The 19,822-nt window shown below is 30.7% G+C and overlaps 1 protein-coding gene across 1 annotated transcript in view; it reads left to right on the plus strand.

Moving 5' to 3' along the window:
- Positions 1-19,822, plus strand: part of LOC126748627 (apolipophorins) — a 159,640-nt gene that overhangs the window by 108,992 nt on the left and 30,826 nt on the right. Inside the window, exons 36-44 of the mRNA XM_050457977.1 lie at positions 5,022-5,267; positions 5,586-5,810; positions 8,004-8,333; positions 8,389-8,554; positions 11,710-11,891; positions 12,764-12,918; positions 16,488-16,722; positions 16,777-17,062; positions 17,181-17,592. Of these exons, the coding sequence (XP_050313934.1) occupies positions 5,022-5,267; positions 5,586-5,810; positions 8,004-8,333; positions 8,389-8,554; positions 11,710-11,891; positions 12,764-12,918; positions 16,488-16,722; positions 16,777-17,062; positions 17,181-17,592 (2,237 nt within the window). The remainder of the gene's footprint in view (positions 1-5,021; positions 5,268-5,585; positions 5,811-8,003; positions 8,334-8,388; positions 8,555-11,709; positions 11,892-12,763; positions 12,919-16,487; positions 16,723-16,776; positions 17,063-17,180; positions 17,593-19,822) is intronic.

Consider the following 19,822-nt stretch of genomic DNA (forward strand, 5'->3'; position numbering starts at 1 on the left):
TGAGACTGCACCAGAGAAATAAATCACATAATATTAAAATATTCATTTTTTTTACCATGCCTAGAGGTAGAACAAAAATTGACATATTTGTTGCTCCGTTGGCATTTTTCTTCTATAATAAAAACCGCATCACATTAAACTTATATTTTTCTCACGTAATTTCGCTCATATTATACGAAAATCGTAATTTAATTACGTTCCTTGGCATTTTTTACCGTTTTCCTCCTTTACTGCCTGGATCGCCTTGAAAGTATATTTTTATTACGTAATTACATTCACTATATATGAAAAATTTAATTTTATTACCCTCCTGAATAATAGTTAGGTTCAAAATGGGACATCATACCTAAAAATTGTAATTACAGCAGAATCGTCGATAGTAGTGGGGTCAGTCATCTTAAAATTACTTTCTTCTTAAGTAATTTTGCTCATTATACACAAAAATCATAATTCGATTACATTATATTTGGAAAATATTGAAAAGGCTATATGGATATAAGTAGTTCCGGAAATGTTAACATAATTCACATAATTTCATATACAGATCGTGTTATTACCCGTTACGTATTACCCAAAATAATGGCAACACCGCTTGGTTGCGGCTTGCAGGCGGCGGAATTTTTCGTTTTTATTTTTTGAACCAGGAGTCAGCAGACCTCACTTTGCTGTGTTACTGAGCATTATTTTCATGTTTTTTTCACTATGGCTGTTTATAGCCCTTCCGAAAGAGTTCAACTAATTAAATGGTTTTATGGAGGCAATTCGGCAGTACAAAAAATATGGGTACAAATGTTTCACGTATTCAAAAACTCAGGCAATATTTCCTGAAGACCAGTCGCGAAGAATGGAATTTTGTGAAACCATGATGGAAAAGGCAAATGAAAACGAATATTTTTTAAACAATATTTTGTTTTCTGATGAATCTTCTTTTCCATTACATGGCAAACACAATCCTTCCATTGTTCGTTTTTGGTCTCAGGAAAACGAGCACAGAAGTTTTCAGTTTCGTACCCAGTATCCTCAGAAATTGAATGTTTGGGAATGTATTTTGGGCCACAATGTTATAGCGCCATTTTTTATTGATGCCCAAAAGTACCTTGAGTTGTTGCAAAACCAAGTTCTTCCTGCCATTCAAATCCTACCTGATGTAGACCTGGGATCGGTTTATTTTCAGCAAGATGGCTGTCCTGCTTATAACGCGGCTAGGGTAAAATAATTTTTAACAAATACTTTTCCTAACGGCCTTATTAGTGGGACTGGCGATATTAAATGGCCTCCTAGATCTCCAGATTTGTCTCCAAATTACTTTTATCTATAGGGTTACCTTAAGCAGACCATTTACAAGCATGAATTTAGTAGGCCAACAAATTTAGAGGAGTTGCGAAATAAAATTGTCGAAGGTGTTAATTCCATTTTACCTGAAACTCTTTTGGAGGTGCAAAATAGCTTTTACGATAGGTTAAGTTTTTGTTTAGCGAAAGAATGCGGTTTATTTAAGCTTTTTATTTAAAAAAATGATATGTTATTAAGTTTGTTTATTAGAGTTTTATTTCTGATTTTTTATTATATTTTTATCAGAGTTGATACTTTATTTTTTATTAGAATAACGCTTTAATTTTCATTATGCAAAACACAGCATATTAAACATTTTAAGATTACGAAAATCAGATGTTTACTAATCCCGTCCTCGGGCCGGCCAGGGCGGTGCTCTGTCACAGGCACTCGTACACGCGCGACGTTGCAAAATTTCGCCTCTATGCGGTTTCCTATAAGTAACGAACGAAAACACGATCTGTATATTATGATATTCAACTGGCATGTGAGTAGTTAAAAATTACCCCGATCTTATATTCAATGTGTAAATAGTCTCTGTAATAAGCAAAAATCAATAGCGAAACTAAAAACAACTACAGGACATATAATAGAGGGTCACAAGGATATATCCGAATATTTTATTAAATTTTTTGGAGAAATAGAAGAAAAACTTGCTGCATAGATGGCCTGTACAGATAATCATAATGAAAACCTAGAATATCTTGCAAATTAATTTTATTTGTCAAACACATATTCTTTAGAAGTGGAAAACACAATACACCAACTTAAACAAAAGAAATCGCCTGGTTTTGACACAATAAGAGCAGAAACTTTACAGAAAGTGGCCAAAGAAACCTCTAATCCATTAGCATACATTATCAACCTATGTTTTACCACTGTATTTTTCTGGATATTCTGAAGACTGGAATTATAATATCGTCACACAAGAGCGGATCTTGTACCAATCCAAAATCATAGAAAAGATTTTAAAATCTCGATTGGTAAAATTTTTCGAAAAATTTTATATATTTTCTGAGATCCAAAAAGGTCAGCTAAAAACGCGATTTTCAATCTTACTTAAGATTTATATAATGCTCTAGATAAAATAAACATGCACTCTGCATTTTTGTAGACATATCGGAAGCATTTGATACCATAAACCATAGAATCCTATTAAATAAACTTGATGCTTATGGTATAAGAGGAATCAGTATGTAAAAGTAAATCGAGTACAGTTATGGAATTCCTCAGGGCACAGTGTTAGGTCCGCTACTTTTTATAATATACGTTAAGTCTTTTAAAAATAAATTCCAATGGGGAGATTGTTATTGTTGAAGTAATTGTGATGACACTGCAATTTTGTATACGGCAAACACGTGGCAAGATTTAAAATACACTGCTGAAAGAGATTTTAGATATATTTCAAATTGGTTCCAGAATAACCGACTTTCACTTAATGTAAAGAAAACAAAATATATTAGTTTTACATCTTATAATGATAAGCTTCCCAGAATGGAATCGTTAATGTTTAATCCAAAAATCTCAATTCCCGAAACAGAGACCATTAAATACTTAGGAATTATTGTACGTAATTTAAAAGCTCAGAGGTCTGGTATCCAAATTTAAGTACCTAAAGACTTATTTAGATATTAAACACCTAGGGCCGTATTTTCGAAACCATGCGAAAATCTTCGAATGCGAACAAAGTCGAGCGGCAAAATTCGCATGCGAATTAAAAAGTGCATTTTTAAACAGCATTCGAAATTTCACTAGCATGAAATGTAGCGGCAACGTAGCAAAGTCGAGTGCTATTGGAGGCCATGTCAAACGGGATCAAGAAGATAAAGATTTTTTAACCTAACCTGAAATTTAAATTTAAAAACATCAGGGAATTTTGAGTTTTTTTTATGGCGTTTCTTGGGTTTTTCGAATTGACTTTTTTGTTAAGATAGATTCAAAAAATAAAAAATATTGCGGTTTTGTGTCGAGCAAGCAAAAGAAAGAACTAATTTTAATTATGGAAGAGCACTCAGAATTAAAGTCGGGCAAATTCACCCAAGATTTTTCAGCTAAAATTGCACAAGCCTTGTAAATAAAAGTAGCGGACAGATTACACAGTCTCTGGAGCACATAAAAAGCACATCAATTCCATCGTAATAGGCTTGCTTAATCTATATAATTTAATAAATTGAGCATTTGAATACATTTCAAATGGGTCAAGAAATGAAGAGTAAATCCTTAAAGAGTTTCAGTCTCTTCTAATGCATTGACGACGTTTCTTTGCATAAGATTGTTTAATCTTGCCATTTGATTTTTGGTAATTTTTTTTTCAATAAACAAGAAAAAAACACTACGAAAATACTTAACGAACTCACAAAAATTTCCAAAAAAACAAAGCTAGTTTAAAATCAAGACAAGTGGCAGATTCAAATTGAAAATCGCAGACGCACTTTGAAATTCGAATGGTATATACCTATTCAAGACACCGCATGCGAAGCGGTCGAAAATACCATATATCGATTTTTCGTGCGACATCCTCTAATTTCATATGCGAATCAAATTCGAATGGTTTCAAAAATACGGCCCCTGGTGATAATTTATTATTCGTTAATACAATCTCAACTTACTTACCAGCTGGGGAGGAGTTAGAGATTCACATTAAACGACTAAACATCATACAAAAATAACTACTCAAAATAATGTTTGAAAAAAATAAATTGTTTCCAACTGATTTATTAGTTAAGGAAGCGAAATTATTCGACATAAGAAAATTATATATACAAAATTTGCTAATGAATATTTCTAAAAATTAAATACGTTTGGAGTACGTACTTATGCTACAAGAAATCGCCGAAAAAAGTAATAGTTCCAAAAAAGCAATAGAATATTGAATAAAATGTAATTGGAGAAAAACGGTTTAAATCAAAACTACAGGAATGGATTCAGAAAACAAGTCGCCAAATTTTACATGACTTAGTAAACAATAAATGAGTCTTATTAATAAAATTAAAGTTAGATTAAAATACACTAACTCGGCCTCTATGAACCTTACTGTGATTTTTTTCCCAAATTGTGAAACTATATTTTGAATTTAGACGTTATTGTTTTGTGTTTATAATTTAGAACCTTTTTATTGACCAGACAGATATCATGCTAAATGTCCAAATGCCATTCATAATTAGTTAGCTTTAGTGTAGTAAAAAAAATTAATAAAAAAATTACTAACAAGTTAAACTAAATTAACACGCCCAAACATTTTTGCAAAAAACACAAGTTTTTTCATAATATAAACGATTTGAGACAAAAAGAGAAGCATGGGGCGAAAAGCGATGCATTTTAGTAAAGACCCAGCAATTTTTGCCGTGGTGCTGAATCGGAAAGTTTAAATTGGCGATAATTCATATTTCGGTGGATTAGAGAAATAGCAATCTGCCACAGGCTACAGCGTACTTATGAGTTGCGCTCAGCAAACCGTTTGTTTTTCCTCGCGTGGCTCATATTTCAAACAAGCGAATGGAGAGACTAAAGCGACGAACATTCATCACCCTCGAATATATACCAAAGTTTAAATCAATAACCCTTTCGCTTTATGCTTCCAGATAGATATATCACCCCACCAAGTTATCATTGCAAAATTATCTGACTTGTCAGCACTCCCACATATGTTTTAATATGTAAAATATGACATCTTATAAATGTGTTTTTAGGACAAAAAAAATTTGCACCTCTACCACCTACAAAATCAGTCAAAATTCAATTTAACAGGAGAAGTGAAAGTCAAAACTCATGATAATGGACAAGGATTTGTTATAGCAGCAACTCATTCCAATCGAACTATCAACTTATCATCAGGATATTCAATTGAGTCTCAAAAGTATAGTCAACGGTCCAGATTGGAACTTAGCCCTAAAGTCTGGATCGAATACGATTTTAGCCTTATTAATAAAACTGTGGTAAGTAGGGGCTCAATTGTTTACATAAATACATTTTTTTTATAATATGTGCACCATGTCCGTTTATGTTATGCCTTAATTTAATAAAAAATTATACCACGAATGCGTAGAAATATGGTTTTAAAGCTTTTTCAAAAAATAATTAATTTTTAATTAAAACGAAAACAATCTACAAAACAGTTCTTACACGAACGTCTCTTGCATACTGTTGTTCACTGTATACGTTTTATCTAAAGATCAAAAACAAAAGAAATCCTTTTGCTATTTTAATTTTCTTCCAATCACGATTTTAATTAACTTTGTTTAAACCCCTTTAAGGACGATCATTTTGATGTCGAGATGTTTGTGGTGAATTTATCCTACCCACGACGAAACGTCAGCGGTCAGGCGTTCTATAACGTTAGTGACTCTATTATCACCACTGATATTTTGCTTGAGTGGGATAAAGATAAAAAGACTGTCGAAGCCGCGTTGGATTGGAGGAAACTCGATTTGAACAGAGGGCAGCTCAGTCTTGTACTTAAACATCCATCCTTTCAAAAAGTAAGTAGAGAGTAGAAATTAAATAAGCAATAGAAGAGGGAGGTGCCAAATAAGTGAAAGATAATCTATCTATTTATTTTTAAGTATTTTTAGATTTGTCAGAGAAAATGTACGTGCAAAATTTTGATTCCTTGTTATGTCTGCTAAGTAAATTTTTTTACAATATATGCTTCAAAGGTTTTGATTTGATGGTTTTTGGACCTTGATTAAGAAAATGTTCTCTAACTCAACAAGAAACGTTCTCCTATCAAATTATTGCGGCAGAAATACCCTTTCTTGGATTTAAATACCTTTAGTCATATATTTTCCTGTAATTCCACCATAAACATTAGTCTCAGTGATGTTATCCACAGAGAAACGGATGTTCAGATATAATCTTGATGGGATTCTCGTAATTCATTGATTATTTACTCTATGGAAATCAATGCATTATTTTTGTTACATGATAATGAATACTGTTGATAATGAAAAGAAGCATATATTCTATTCATGAAATTACTACATGTTGGGCGCCAATAAGTACCAAATAAGAAATTTAAAAAAATTCGTAGAGTATGAAGAGAAGATTCAAAGTTTTGAACTTTTTTAATGAGTTATGAAATTATACCATATGTTGGGCACCAATAACTCGCCAAATAATAAAATTTAAATTTTGTGCTTTTTTGTACTAATTTGATTAGACTATATGTTGTTAAAATAAGCAATAAAATTCCTTAAGATAAACCGTTCTCAGAAGAATACATTTTTAATTTTCACTGTTTTAATGTTTTAATCTTAAATCAATCTTCAAGAATCCGTCTATTTTGGAGTAAAAAAAAAAACAAAAATATTTTAAGTGGTTCTTAAGTACTATATAATTCCTATTATGTCAAGTGTAAGCAAAATTCTTGCAACATACGCTTCAAATGTTCATATTTGATGACTTTTAATGACATTTTTTTTTATTCTAAATTTTTTGAGGTACCAGAAAATCCTATCAAATTTTAAAAAAAATTCTTGGATTTCAAAAACTCGTTATTAAAATAATCTAAATAATATAATACAAAGGCGTTTCGTAATGATGGGATTCTCTTTAAATTGTTATCGTTAATACAATCGTCAATATCGTTATACGACAAGGAACATAAATACTACTTCTAAAATTACCATATGTTGGGCGCCAACAAGTTATTAGTTAAAAAATTCAAATTTTTTGTATTTTTTTTATGAAAAATTTAAAGTTTTGTGCTTTTTCGGTTATTTTAAAGTTTTATTACACATTGGGCGCCAACAAGTTCAAAAATAAACATTTTATTAAATTAAAAGTTAATAAAAGAAAATCAACTTTTTGTGTATTTTTATATTAAGGATTTTCGTCGTCAAAAAAACAACAAATATCAAATTTAACCATTGGCATAATTTGTGTTTCATGGTGTACCTTAACAGTTGAAAAATTTTTGTAAAACAAATCACAATTTTCATACGAAATATAATTTAGTAAAACTTTGTGATTTTACTAAATAATATATTATTATGTATATTTAAATGAATTCATGTCATGCAGAACCTTCAGGCAAATTTACTTTTGAAAAAGCTTCACCTTACCAAAAATTATCTTAGTAATTTTAATAATTAATTTAGGTATTATTATTCCAATTTCTATACAAAAAACGTCATTTTATATATGTTTCGGATGTGGGTTATGAAAATCTTCTCTAATTACTAAAATTCCTAATTTTGAATCAATTCTAAACTGTCTCTAATTCTTTTAGTTTTTAAGATTCAAGACTCATTCTTATATTCCCATATAAAATTATTGAGAAAATAATGCCCAAATTCCATTTTAAAATATTCCAATTAATTTCTGAAAATATTTTTAAAAATAAAAATATCATAAAGAAATATAATTTGATTCAAATTCATGCACCCTTAATATTCTTAATTCTGAACTAACATTTATTTAGTGTAACTCATAAAATATCCTATAATAAGGAAGATGTTTTAGTTTTGCCGATAGAAAAAAAACAATCAAAAACACCGATTATTAGACTCTACCTCCAAAATGGAGTTCTTCAATTAAATAAGAAAAAACATACTATTCATATTTTTGAAACATTTAAACATTTGAAGAGTTTTGGTGGTATTAAGGACTTATATGCTTTGTTGGCGCCCTTATATACCTTTACTCTGTCTATTAAAAAAAAATCTTTTTAGGACGTTTCACTTGTATCATCTTACGGCTATGACAATTCATCACTAGACGGCGAACTTGTAATTGACTACTCGCCAAACGCCGAGCAAATGGTAACAGTTGGTGTACGAGCATCCGATAAATCGTCAACACCATCATATTCCTATACGTACAACATTTGGGCCGAACATAATGCTACCAATTTACATTTGACTAGTAATGGACTTTTCCATTATAGTCCTGAGATGTGTCAATTTGAACACACTGCCGAATATCAACGATCATATTTACCTTTGACAACATCCTTGGCTTCTGCTAAGGTTGATTTTAATTTAAAGGATGTTAGTTTCAAGGTAAATATATTTAAGTATACTAGGGAGAAGCTAAGTAATATTATATACTTTCTAGAAACACGATATCATTGGTAAATCACATTTCTGGGGAAGATACGGCGGAAATTACCCAATATACACTGCTAACATGACAGCTGCCCACAGTGTAAATTATACCGCTGGATCGTTTTATCTTAATTTTGCTGAAAAATTACTTTATGCTGATGTCAACCTAACCGAGGGTAAGTTTATTGCTAGATAAAACTATCTGGTCATTTATAAAGGCTTTGAAGTGAGGTTTTTATAATTTGGCATCTGGTGTTGCGTTAAATGAGTTTCGAAATAAAATGAATAATTTAAAGTGAGCCCATATAAAGCGGAAAGTAATAATATTTTAAGGCCGATTTTAATCGAGGTTCTAAATAATAAATCACTTTATAAAAGTGAATTAATAGGTAAACGGTGGCATAAAACTAAATACAAATATGAAAGCAGAAGGGAGAGAATTATTCATCGTTTATACGGAGCTTCATAGCAGTGTTTCGCTGGGAACTTTGTCGTCCTCGGAACAGCTTTTTTGGTAAAGCGTCGCAGCGGCGATTGTAAAATATAATTCGGTATAATGCAACGAGGAGCGGGGCAGGTAAAAACGTTCTAAATTTATAGCAATATACATAAATTTTCACATTTATGGATGTTTTTCATTAGGAGCTTCGCCTGATATTAATAATACCTGGACATACTAAAAACCGAGGCGTGTGATAAATAAAACTTAATAAAATATAACATTATTTTTAAAATAATACTATTTGTGTTACATGTGTTGATTTATAAGACACGTAGAGATGCTGTTGAGTGAACATTTTGACTAGGCTACAGTACGGTTTTTTTCCAGAAAAAATGTAAATAATTTCTTTAAAAAATACGTATATTATTAATACAAAGGATAATAGAATAGTAAATAATAATAATAATAATAATAATAATAATAATAATAATAATCCAAGTCCGGCTAGCCATGATATAATATGTACTAGGGCGGATAATAGTGAAAATGCGAATTATTGTGGATTTTGATGAAATTTGGAAGAAAAATAGAGTTTTATGTTTAAATGAGATTGAGGTTGGTAGAGGTGTGAGGAGGCCTTAAACATGACGTCTTCTCGTTATGTGTTGCACGAAGGTTAACCTTGACTTTGGCCCGGTTAACCTTCAAATCCATCCCCTGTACCGGTAAAATTAAAAAAAAAACTGGTTGTCAAGTGGAACTGAAAGCCTTTAGACGAGAAGTGAATAATATGGTACACCAGAAGAAAGCTGTCAGCAATGACAAAAGACAATCTGCAGACGGGAGACAGCATTTCATAGCGATCATCGATGATTTCTGGATCTTTGAGTGATATTTATACCGATTTGAGGGTCAAAAGTGCCTTTTTTGACTTTCTACCGCATCACACATCATAGTGACATTCCGGATCTTCTGGAAAAACTACTTTTTGGGCGTAACTAGATCAATTACAGATGGGATATATCATTTAATAGCGATCGTTCATGATTTCTGGATCTCTGAGAAACATTTATACCGATTTGGGTGTCAAAAGTTCCTTTTTTGACTTTCTACCGCGTCTCACCTTATAGTAAGATTCTGGATCTTCTGGAAAAATATTTTTTTTGACGTGACTGGACCAATTACAGACGGGAGACATAATTCCATAGTGATCGTTTTTGATTTTTGGATCTCTGAGTGACATTTGTACCGATTTGGGTGTCAAAAGTGCCTTTTTTGACTTTCTACCGCATCTCACCTTATAGTAATATTTTGGATCTTCTGGAAAAATAATTTTTTTCACGTGACTGGACCAATTACAGACGGGATATATTATTTCATAGCGATCGTCCATGATTTCTGGATCTCTGAGGAACATTTATACCGATTTGGGTGTCAAAAGTGCCTTTTTTGACTTTCTACCGCATCTCACCTTATAGTTACATTCTGGATCTTCTGGAAAAATAATTTTTTTCACGCGACTAGACCAATTACAGACGGGAGACATAATTCCATAGCGATCGTTTTTGATTTTTGGATCTCTGAGTGACATTTGTACCGATTTGGGTGTCAAAAATGCGTTTTTTGACTTTCTACCGCATCTGACCTTATAGTAACATTCTGGATCTTTTGGAAAAATAATTTTTTTGACGTAACTGGACCAATTACAGACGAAATATATCATTTCATAGCGATCGTCCACGATTTCTGGGTCTCTGAGAAACATTTATACCGATTTGGGTGTCAAAAGTGCCTTTTTTGACTTTCTACCGCATCTCACCTTATAGTTACATTCTGGATCTTCTGGAAAAATAATTTTTTTCACGCGACTAGACCAATTACAGACGGGAGACATAATTCCATAGCGGTCGTTTCTGATTTTTGGATCTCTGAGTAACATTTGTACCGATTTGGGTGTCAAAAATGCGTTTTTTGACTTTCTACCGCATCTCACCTTATAGTAACATTCTGGATCTTTTGGAAAAATAATTTTTTTGACGTAACTGGACCAATTACAGACGAAATATATCATTTCATAGCGATCGTCCACGATTTCTGGGTCTCTGAGAAACATTTATACCGATTTGGGTGTCAAAAGTGCCTTTTTTGACTTTCTACCGCATCTCATCTTATAGTTACATTCTGGATCTTCTGGAAAAATATTTTTTTTGACGTGACTGAATCAATTACAGACGGAATATATCATTTCATAGCGATCGTCTACGATTTCTGGATCTTTGAGGAACATTTATACCGATTTGGGTATCAAAAGTGCCTTTTTTGACTTTCTACCGCATCTCACCTTATAGTAACGTTCTGGATCTTCTGAAAAAGTTAGTTTTTGGACGTGACTAGATCAATTACAGACGGGATATATTATTTCATGGCGATCGTCTATGATTTCTGGATCTCTGAGTGATTTTAATACCAATTTGGGGGTCAAAACTGCCTTTTTTCACTTTCTACCGCATGTCCCCTTATAGTAACATTCTGGATCTTCTGGAAAAATAATTTTTTTGACGTGACTGGACCAATTACAGACGGGAGACATAATTCCATAGCGATCGTTTTTGATTTTTGGATCTCTGAGTGACATTTGTACCGATTTGGGTATTAAAAGTGCCTTTTTTAAAATATTTTTCTCTTTAAAAACTGGGTCAATTTTTTATCAAATTTCGTCTAAACTAAGTGTTTACGTAGTTTTTTGCCTTAAAATTGTACTTGTATGTAAAAAAGTCTGTCTGAAGAATGCTTTTTTTATAAAGCAAAAATGATTTCTTTAGCCCTATGTATACTTTACCTAATTCATTATAAACAATTAAAATTATTTATAAATCAATTTAATTCCAGATGGAAGTCAAAGCCTGCACATCCACGGTGTAATTCCCGATGCACGTAACGTAGAATTCGACGTATGGCGAGACTACGAAGACAAGAGACTCACCGACGTATCCTATTATCTAAAACTGAATCACTCAAGATTAATAATGTCCCAGCTGAAATGGCGCCCCGAGCTGATAAGCGACGTCCAGGTCAGTTTTTAACCCCCTATACCTCCATTAAATGGAGAATTAAGTTTTCTTTAGTCAGGGGATGAACGTATGTTTTTGTGCCCTAACTACAGGTTAACCTACTCGATTCAGTTGTGCTAATAATAGATTTTAAAGTAAACCAAACTTTAGTTTAATAAAATCTTGCTTTATTATTCTAAATTTGGGTCACATGAACGGCTTTTAAGTATAAAATAAAAATACAGGGGCACTCAAACAATTTTAGATAAATATAATAGAGCATGGATGAAGTTGAGTGTTTTTACCTTAAAATTATTTAATAAAGTTTTAGAGTTTATTAATAGCTCCCTAAATAAATTATTTTTTTTTGCTCATGGACTACAAACCAGCTTTGATTTGTCACCTAAGAAACGACCTGTAAGGGTCTGCTTTTTATATAAGGTTTCACGTTTGCCAAGGTGGGATTTTCGTTGGAAAAAAGCCTTAGTTTGACCCGTTTTTAAACAGATTTCGGTCGGGTTACCCTTGCGAGTAAACGTTTTTTTTGTTTTTATAACTTATTATTTATATACCTATTTTAAATGAGTTTAATTTTCTCTCATGTTAATATTTTAAAGCATTTTCTTCTTTATTCTTTGAAAAATAACATTTTATTAAATTATAAGCATATATATATATAAAAGTATACATATATTTTCCATTCTATTATTATCATATGATTCTGTATATGCAATTTTAATACATCTATGCTACTGTTTGGTACGAAAAGAGATTTACTTCTAATTCTGCTTTAGAAATACATCCGAGCGTATAATCAAAAGTCATTTTTCGAAAATGGCGAAAAGCCGCATCTCTGCCATTTTATATTAATGTTCGTATATCTTTTTATATAGAATGGAATCCGGTCGCAAGCGATGCAGTTGTATTATGAAGCTCTGGATCAAATAAATGATACCAGACAATATGTTATGGCGGAGTCTATGGAAACTATTGATGCTATATGGCAGGATTCAAAGCCTATTGTTTCTGATTTTCTAACCGATCTAAGGTGAGTAACAACATTGAAAAGTTTTACTATTAAATTTAGAAGGTATTTAAATTAATTACCAAAACTTCAATCGGCAAACATAATACAAGATTCCGTATCAGTTAAAATGAAAGCTGCAAATATAATTGCACTGCCTTTGTGCCTGTTTGTCCGATTAAAATCAAATTTGTCTTTGATGTTTAGCGTCAAATGAAATTGGTATTAATTTGGATATATGGCAAGCGATTGTGGCGTATTTCGCTGTTTATTTTAACGTACTTTTAAATCGTTTTGTAAAAGGAAATAAGCGGGTATATTTACAAGCAGTTTATTAGCATAACATTTGCATATTTTTAACTACGTTAAAGAAAAAGGTTTTTTATTCTACTTTTATGTAGCATGCACTTGTTAATGCAGTGAAAGTTTTTTTGCAAACATTTCAAATGCATAATTTAAATGGATTTCATTATTGGTGTGTTTGCACTTACAAAATCTGATATAAATCATATCATATTTTGCAAGTTGAAGTTGCAACGATAGTTTACCTGTCATGCCTAATATAGAAAGTCAAAATTAATTAAGCTAATGTAAATTATATTATATCGGAATAGGAACTTTTTTTTTAATTAAAAAGAAATTGTTTTCCATCCCGAAGATAAAATACTTACATTTTTACACGTGTTTCTTTAATTATGTCAGCATCTTCAGGAGAAAATATTTTGAGTTTTAATAAATAAATGAGTATTAGGTGTTTAAAGGCATTTTCACTGATTCAAGTAGAACGGATCACATGCAAGAAAAATTTTACTTTAAAAATGCATAACTTAAATGGATATGATTGGATATTTTATGTCTTGACAAAATTAATTAGCAAGTCAAAATTTACCTGAGGGAAAGAAAGAAAAAATATTTCTCTTAATTTTGTCATTATTAATTACAAAAATGCAGCATTTGAAACTTTCGAAAATTTTACAGTACAAAGTCTAAGGTAACAAAATCAACAAACAAATTACTTTTCAGTATTTTTACAATAACTCAATAGAATATCCTTAGATTTATGCGAAGAATTCCAGTTTTAGTATGTTTTAGGATAAAATTCATATTAAGCTTTCTTAAAGGCCCTTTACAGCTTTATCTTAAGAAAAATAAAACGTCTGAATTTTCCCATAGAGGTTGCGAAATTCGATCTTTTTTTTTATTATTTTTCTCAATTTCCTCCAGATTTATGACAGATAAAATTGATCTATTTAAACGCATGATTACGCCACAATATTTCTAATAACTTTTATTTAGGATAAAAATAAGACTTCAAGACTAATTGTTTATTAACAAAAAATTGAAAACCGTTTTTTTCCAAATTAAGTTTTACCCTAAAATAGTTCATTATAGGGTGAAATTCATTATTTTAAAGATCTTTTGGTGTTGTATTTAAAAAAAATTAAAAGGTGTGACATTTTCCATAGGAGTTTTTAACAGTTTTGCCGCCATTTTCAAAATTCAAACCCTATTTTAATTTCGATTTAAATTCGAAGGAGGGACACCTCTTAACGGTCAGATGTATAACGTAAATCGGTATAATTTTATGATTAAAATTTCAGTAAAAAGCCTAAAGTAACAAAATCTCCACAAAAAAAACTACAATTCAGTATTTCTACAATGACTCAATAGTAAAGCTTTACATTTCTTCTATGGAATGTATCAAAAACCCCAAATTGTCCATTCAATAAATCAAAAATGTTAAAACTGACTTACCAACTAAATTACAAAAATTTTCGATAATTCCAGTAGAAGTTTTATTTTAATGCATAATTTAAATGCAGACTATGGTTGCTTTGTATAAACTTGTAAAATATGCTTAAAATTATAATTTTTTGCAAAAATAAAAGAAGAACATTTTGCTAAATTTTATAATTATTAGGTGTACAAAATAAATTTAAAAAATTTAGTAGTAACTAACTGGAATTTGCGGAAATTAAGCAAGAAATCTTACGGACAATAAATATAAAAATGCATAACTTAAATGGATATGATTGTTACTTTATATGTCAGCAAAAAACTATAAATTAGTATTTTTACAATAACTTAATTGAAAGTTCTTATATTTTTTCACAGAATGCATGAAAAACACCAAATTATACATTTAATAAATCAAAAATGTTAAAACTGACTTAGCAACTAACATTTGAATATTCGTACCGTAGAATAGGTTTTACTTTAGAAATGCATAATTTAAATGGATTTGTTTTTTATTTAGTATGAACTTGCAAATTATGATATGAAATAGTTTTACCCACCACATCCAATATAATAAAGATATAAGAGAGTCAAAAGTTACAAGAGGACGAGAGAAGTGAGTCAGATATTTTAGTAAAATTTGTCATCATAAAACAAGTCATAAAATTTTCGAAAATGTTAGTAAAAGCATCTGAATGAGACATTTCAGTTTTAAAATACATAAGTTAATTAGATATGGTCGTTATTCCATACGAACTTGCGAAGTATGTTTAAAATGTTAAAACTATTGGCTTTTAGTCTAAAGATTAATTAGCTAATTTTTAAGAGGGGAAGAATAGAATATACATATTTCACTAACTTTTATCATAATTAAATATTAATGGGGCGGACTCTTTTTTTTCCGTAAATAAAAAAAAATGTTTTACATCTCGAGAATAAATTACTTACATTTTTACACTTGTTTCCCTAACTATATTAGCAGCTTCAGAAGAAAATAGTTTGAGTAGAAATTAATAAATGATTATTAGGAGTTTAAAGACATTTTTGATATTTCCATGCATGATAAGTTTTACTTTAAGTGCAGATGATTATTATTTTGTACGAGCTAATATGTTCATGCTCAAAATATACTAAAATCATTATTTTTAGAACCAGAAGTAATAGGAGGTTATTTCGCTTTATTTTATAATTTATAACTTTTATATTTAAAAATGCATAACCTAAATGGATATGATTGTTATTTTATTAGTCTGTACAAAATGGATAAGCGAGTGAAAAAGTATATAAAACTGGAAGAAAGGAGAATTATTTCGCCGATTTTTTCATTATTAAATACAAAAATGCGGCATATGAATTTTTTAAAAATTTTAGTAAATTCATACCAAAATGAGTAAAAAATTTACAATTCCAATAAATAACCTTAATATTTTTCTATGAAATGCATGAAAGACTCCGAGTTGTCTATTCAATAAATCAAAAACGTTAAAACTGACTTAGTAACTAAAATATGAAAATTCGTACCTGATGCAATATCAGACCGTCTGGATTCTGACGAAGGTTGAATGTGTCGTAGCCACAAACGGATTCGTTTGTTTAAATTACGCCGTGTTTGCAACGCTGGCAGTGAAACAAGAAATGCTTTAAAGTTGATGCCACCCTTAAGGGCATCAGGCGATGAGTTTGTTAAGATCTCAACTTCAGATGTGCTAAATTAACTACATTGATGCATATTATATACAGTAGAAAATCTTGGATTACTAACCTTTTGGCTATGCTTTGGCTAAACGTTGGTTAAATTGGAGTTTCTATGCTGCAAGTGAGTAGAGATGAGTTATTCAAAGCTTAATTTTTTTTAGGAACCTCGCTGTAATAGAAGACGACATCGAAAATCTAAAAGAGTTCCTAAATACATCGTACAATAACAATGACTTTTATATTAAAGATATTTCAACAGTCATTATAACACTTATTGATGACTTATCTTTAAAATCCCATCTTCAATCGTTACCAAAAATTTTCCAAGAACTATGGACCATTATGGGGGCCTCTGGAAAGAATTTAAAAGAAAGTATTAAATTTGTCATTGAAAAGGTAATCATTAAGTAAAATTAAGGTGCATTTATATTTAACTGACTGATCTTCTAGGTTAAATCATACTATGTTAATACAACTAAGTTCATCCATGATTTAATTAATGGAGATCCAGTGCGTCATTTATCAAAAATTTTGGAAAAGATCGTGGACAAATATGATGATTATATAAAAAATATGCATGTGGCCACTTTACAATATATAGAAATGTTATGGAACGAAACTTATGAGCTGATAGTAGACAATTGGCACCAAGTTTTAGCTGCAATGGAACCTACTTTCCTTAAGTTTATTCACTACGGAGAAACAATACTTTGGACAACCGGAAAAGAGTTTTTGGGTAAGTGTTATAATCAATAAATGAATCTCAAAAAACATAAATTTTTTACCCGTTTTTGACATTAATTAAATAACAGTCGAATTAAAGCTGACAGCAAACAAATACTCTTTGATTTTAGATTTCCTATACATCCGAAAGAACAAAATAATTGAGTCAGCGTATTTCACGGAGTTCACGAAATTTTCACGGGATGCCGATAGATTTTACAAAGATATTACCGGAAATAATACCGTGGAGGCCATTTATAAATACGGCACCATCGCTTGGAATTTTGTAAACGAAAAATACATTAATCATATACCGTTCGGGAAGGAGCTCAAGGCGGTAGTCTTGGAAATAATTGCCGAACTGGAACACCTGGGCGAAGTACCAGCCATTAAATACGGCCTTGATAAAGTTAACGAAGTTTTCGACGGGGTCAAGTACTACTATAAATATTTTGAAGTTGAATATCGGGTGCACAGGTTTATTAGGTTTTTGTATAGGAAGGTATCTGAGATGTCTGTTACGGCCCTGGAATATGATAACAGGTAAGAATTTTGACAAATATTACACCTTACAGGGTAGGAAATTTTTATTTTTATAGTTCTTGAATTCAATTACCAAAAAAATATTAGTGAGTGAAAAAAACCCTATTTTGTTTGTTTTTGAAATATTTTGAATAATTTTACTTTTACTGTGTAATTTTATTGAACTTAATAACAGATTCCTTAAAAAAATGAGGTTAATTTAAATACACAAATAACACAGGGCGATTGAACTTAATGTAATTTTTTTTAAATTTTGCCATAAATTCAGTATGTATCCCTTGTTTTTAACAAAATTTGGAATATGATTTTTTTATACGGCAATTTTTCAAATTAACCTTTTTTAAAAGTATATCATAGAGGGCGCCACCAGCAATTTTGTTTTAAACTGCGGAACTTCTTTAGAATTGAAATAATTTAATTTTTTATTTAAAATGTGCATTGTGCAAATGGCATACTTCCCTAAAATTTCCCTACTTTACCCTTTTCGTAATATTTACATTTAAAGTTTTCTATGCACTTAAAAAAAATACGTTCATTAACTATTTAAATTGCTTTATTACACTTCCAATGAATGATAAAATATTATTTCTCTCTTATTGCATCCTCTCCGTTTATTGTGTTTTCATCAACAATTAATTTGTTTGTGAAATGTATCCTCATGCACAAAAATCTAATGTGTTAAAGTGTGGCCGTGACTTGATAATCCAGGCTACTACTTGATAAAGCGAATGCACCACCTCAAGAATAAAGGATAACATCTGGACTAGAGGTTTATGTGTGTACTATATGTCATATTGGCTAGCAAAAATTTGCAGTGAATTTTGGTGCGGATAAAGTTCTCAAAAGCATCTTGAATGTTAGTATTCTTAGTCTTATTTATAAATATTTTGTAATCTATTACAGCTTGAGCTTTACATACAGTTTAAGGTGCGCTAGAAATTATATAGTCAATAATAATCTTTGGTTACGTTTAATCTTTTGTGGGTAGTTTTTTGTTAATTATGTTTGACTTAACGTCTGTATTATACTAGATTGGGACTAAAATTTAAATGACTTCCATGTCAACTTTAATCTGCTGTTAAATTATTTACCATTATTTATGGGACACCCTATTTCAAGGAGTACAAGTAATATTTTGTGAAAGTCAACTTTTTCTTTTTTGTTCTTTATCACTATTTAATTTACGTTTCTCTCACGTTATTCTTTCTTCTTCAAGTACCATTTCCTCTTAGAAGGTTGGCTATCATAATAGCAATTCTCACTTCTGATCCTGCAACTCTAAAGAACTTAAACAAACTACAGTTATACCATTTTCTCAGGTTATTGAACCAGGAAATGCATCTTCTTCCTTTGCTTCTTTTTAACCTACATAATATTTTGCAATACATATACATATTTTTTTGTCCTCATCACTTCAACTGATAATTCAACTTCCTTATCTTAATTGTATCTTCATTATTCCTAGTATCTTCTTATTTGTTACCATGTCCTATATCTCAAATGCGAAAATCGATCACCTATATTCTTCTTTAACCTTCAGGATTCCATCCAATATAGCAACTAAGTTGTACGTCTCTACTGTAACACATTTCTCATTCTGTTAAACATGGTTCTGGATTATCCAATTTCATCAATGTACTTATTAGCTTCATTGACCATTGTTCCTGTATTTGTATTTACTGACTTTCTCTACTAGTTCTCCATTGATCCATAGGTTTTATATTATTGAACTGATCTGTTATGGTCATAAATTTGGTCTTTTTGATAGTTAAGTCTACTTTCCTCATCGTTTGTATTTGATAAACCAAACTTCATAAATCTTCTATTGTTTCGGCAATAAGTGTGGTGTCGTCTGCATACCGGATATTGGTAATGAGTATTTCTTTAACCTTTACTCCTATTGTTGTTTCCTCTAGTGCTATCTGAATGATGTTTCCAATAAATAATAAGGACTAATTGTCTAATTTTAGTATCAATTATTTAATCTCAAAAGTAATCATTTTACTTTTAATCAATTGAATAAGGTGGTTATGACGAACTTTATCAAATGCTTTATTGTACTCAAGAAGACGGACGTTCATCGCTTGATTGATGTCTATGCAGGATAATTGTTTCTTGTATCGATCCTTATAGCTCTTTCCTTCTTCTTACCTTCATTCAAAACTATCTCCCTGGAAATTTTTTGCCTTGAAATTAAGAATGTTGATTATCTAGGGATATCGATTAAGAT

This window comes from Anthonomus grandis, chromosome 22 (genome assembly GCF_022605725.1).
Source record: "Anthonomus grandis grandis chromosome 22, icAntGran1.3, whole genome shotgun sequence".
In the NCBI taxonomy this organism is placed as follows: domain Eukaryota; kingdom Metazoa; phylum Arthropoda; class Insecta; order Coleoptera; family Curculionidae; genus Anthonomus; species Anthonomus grandis.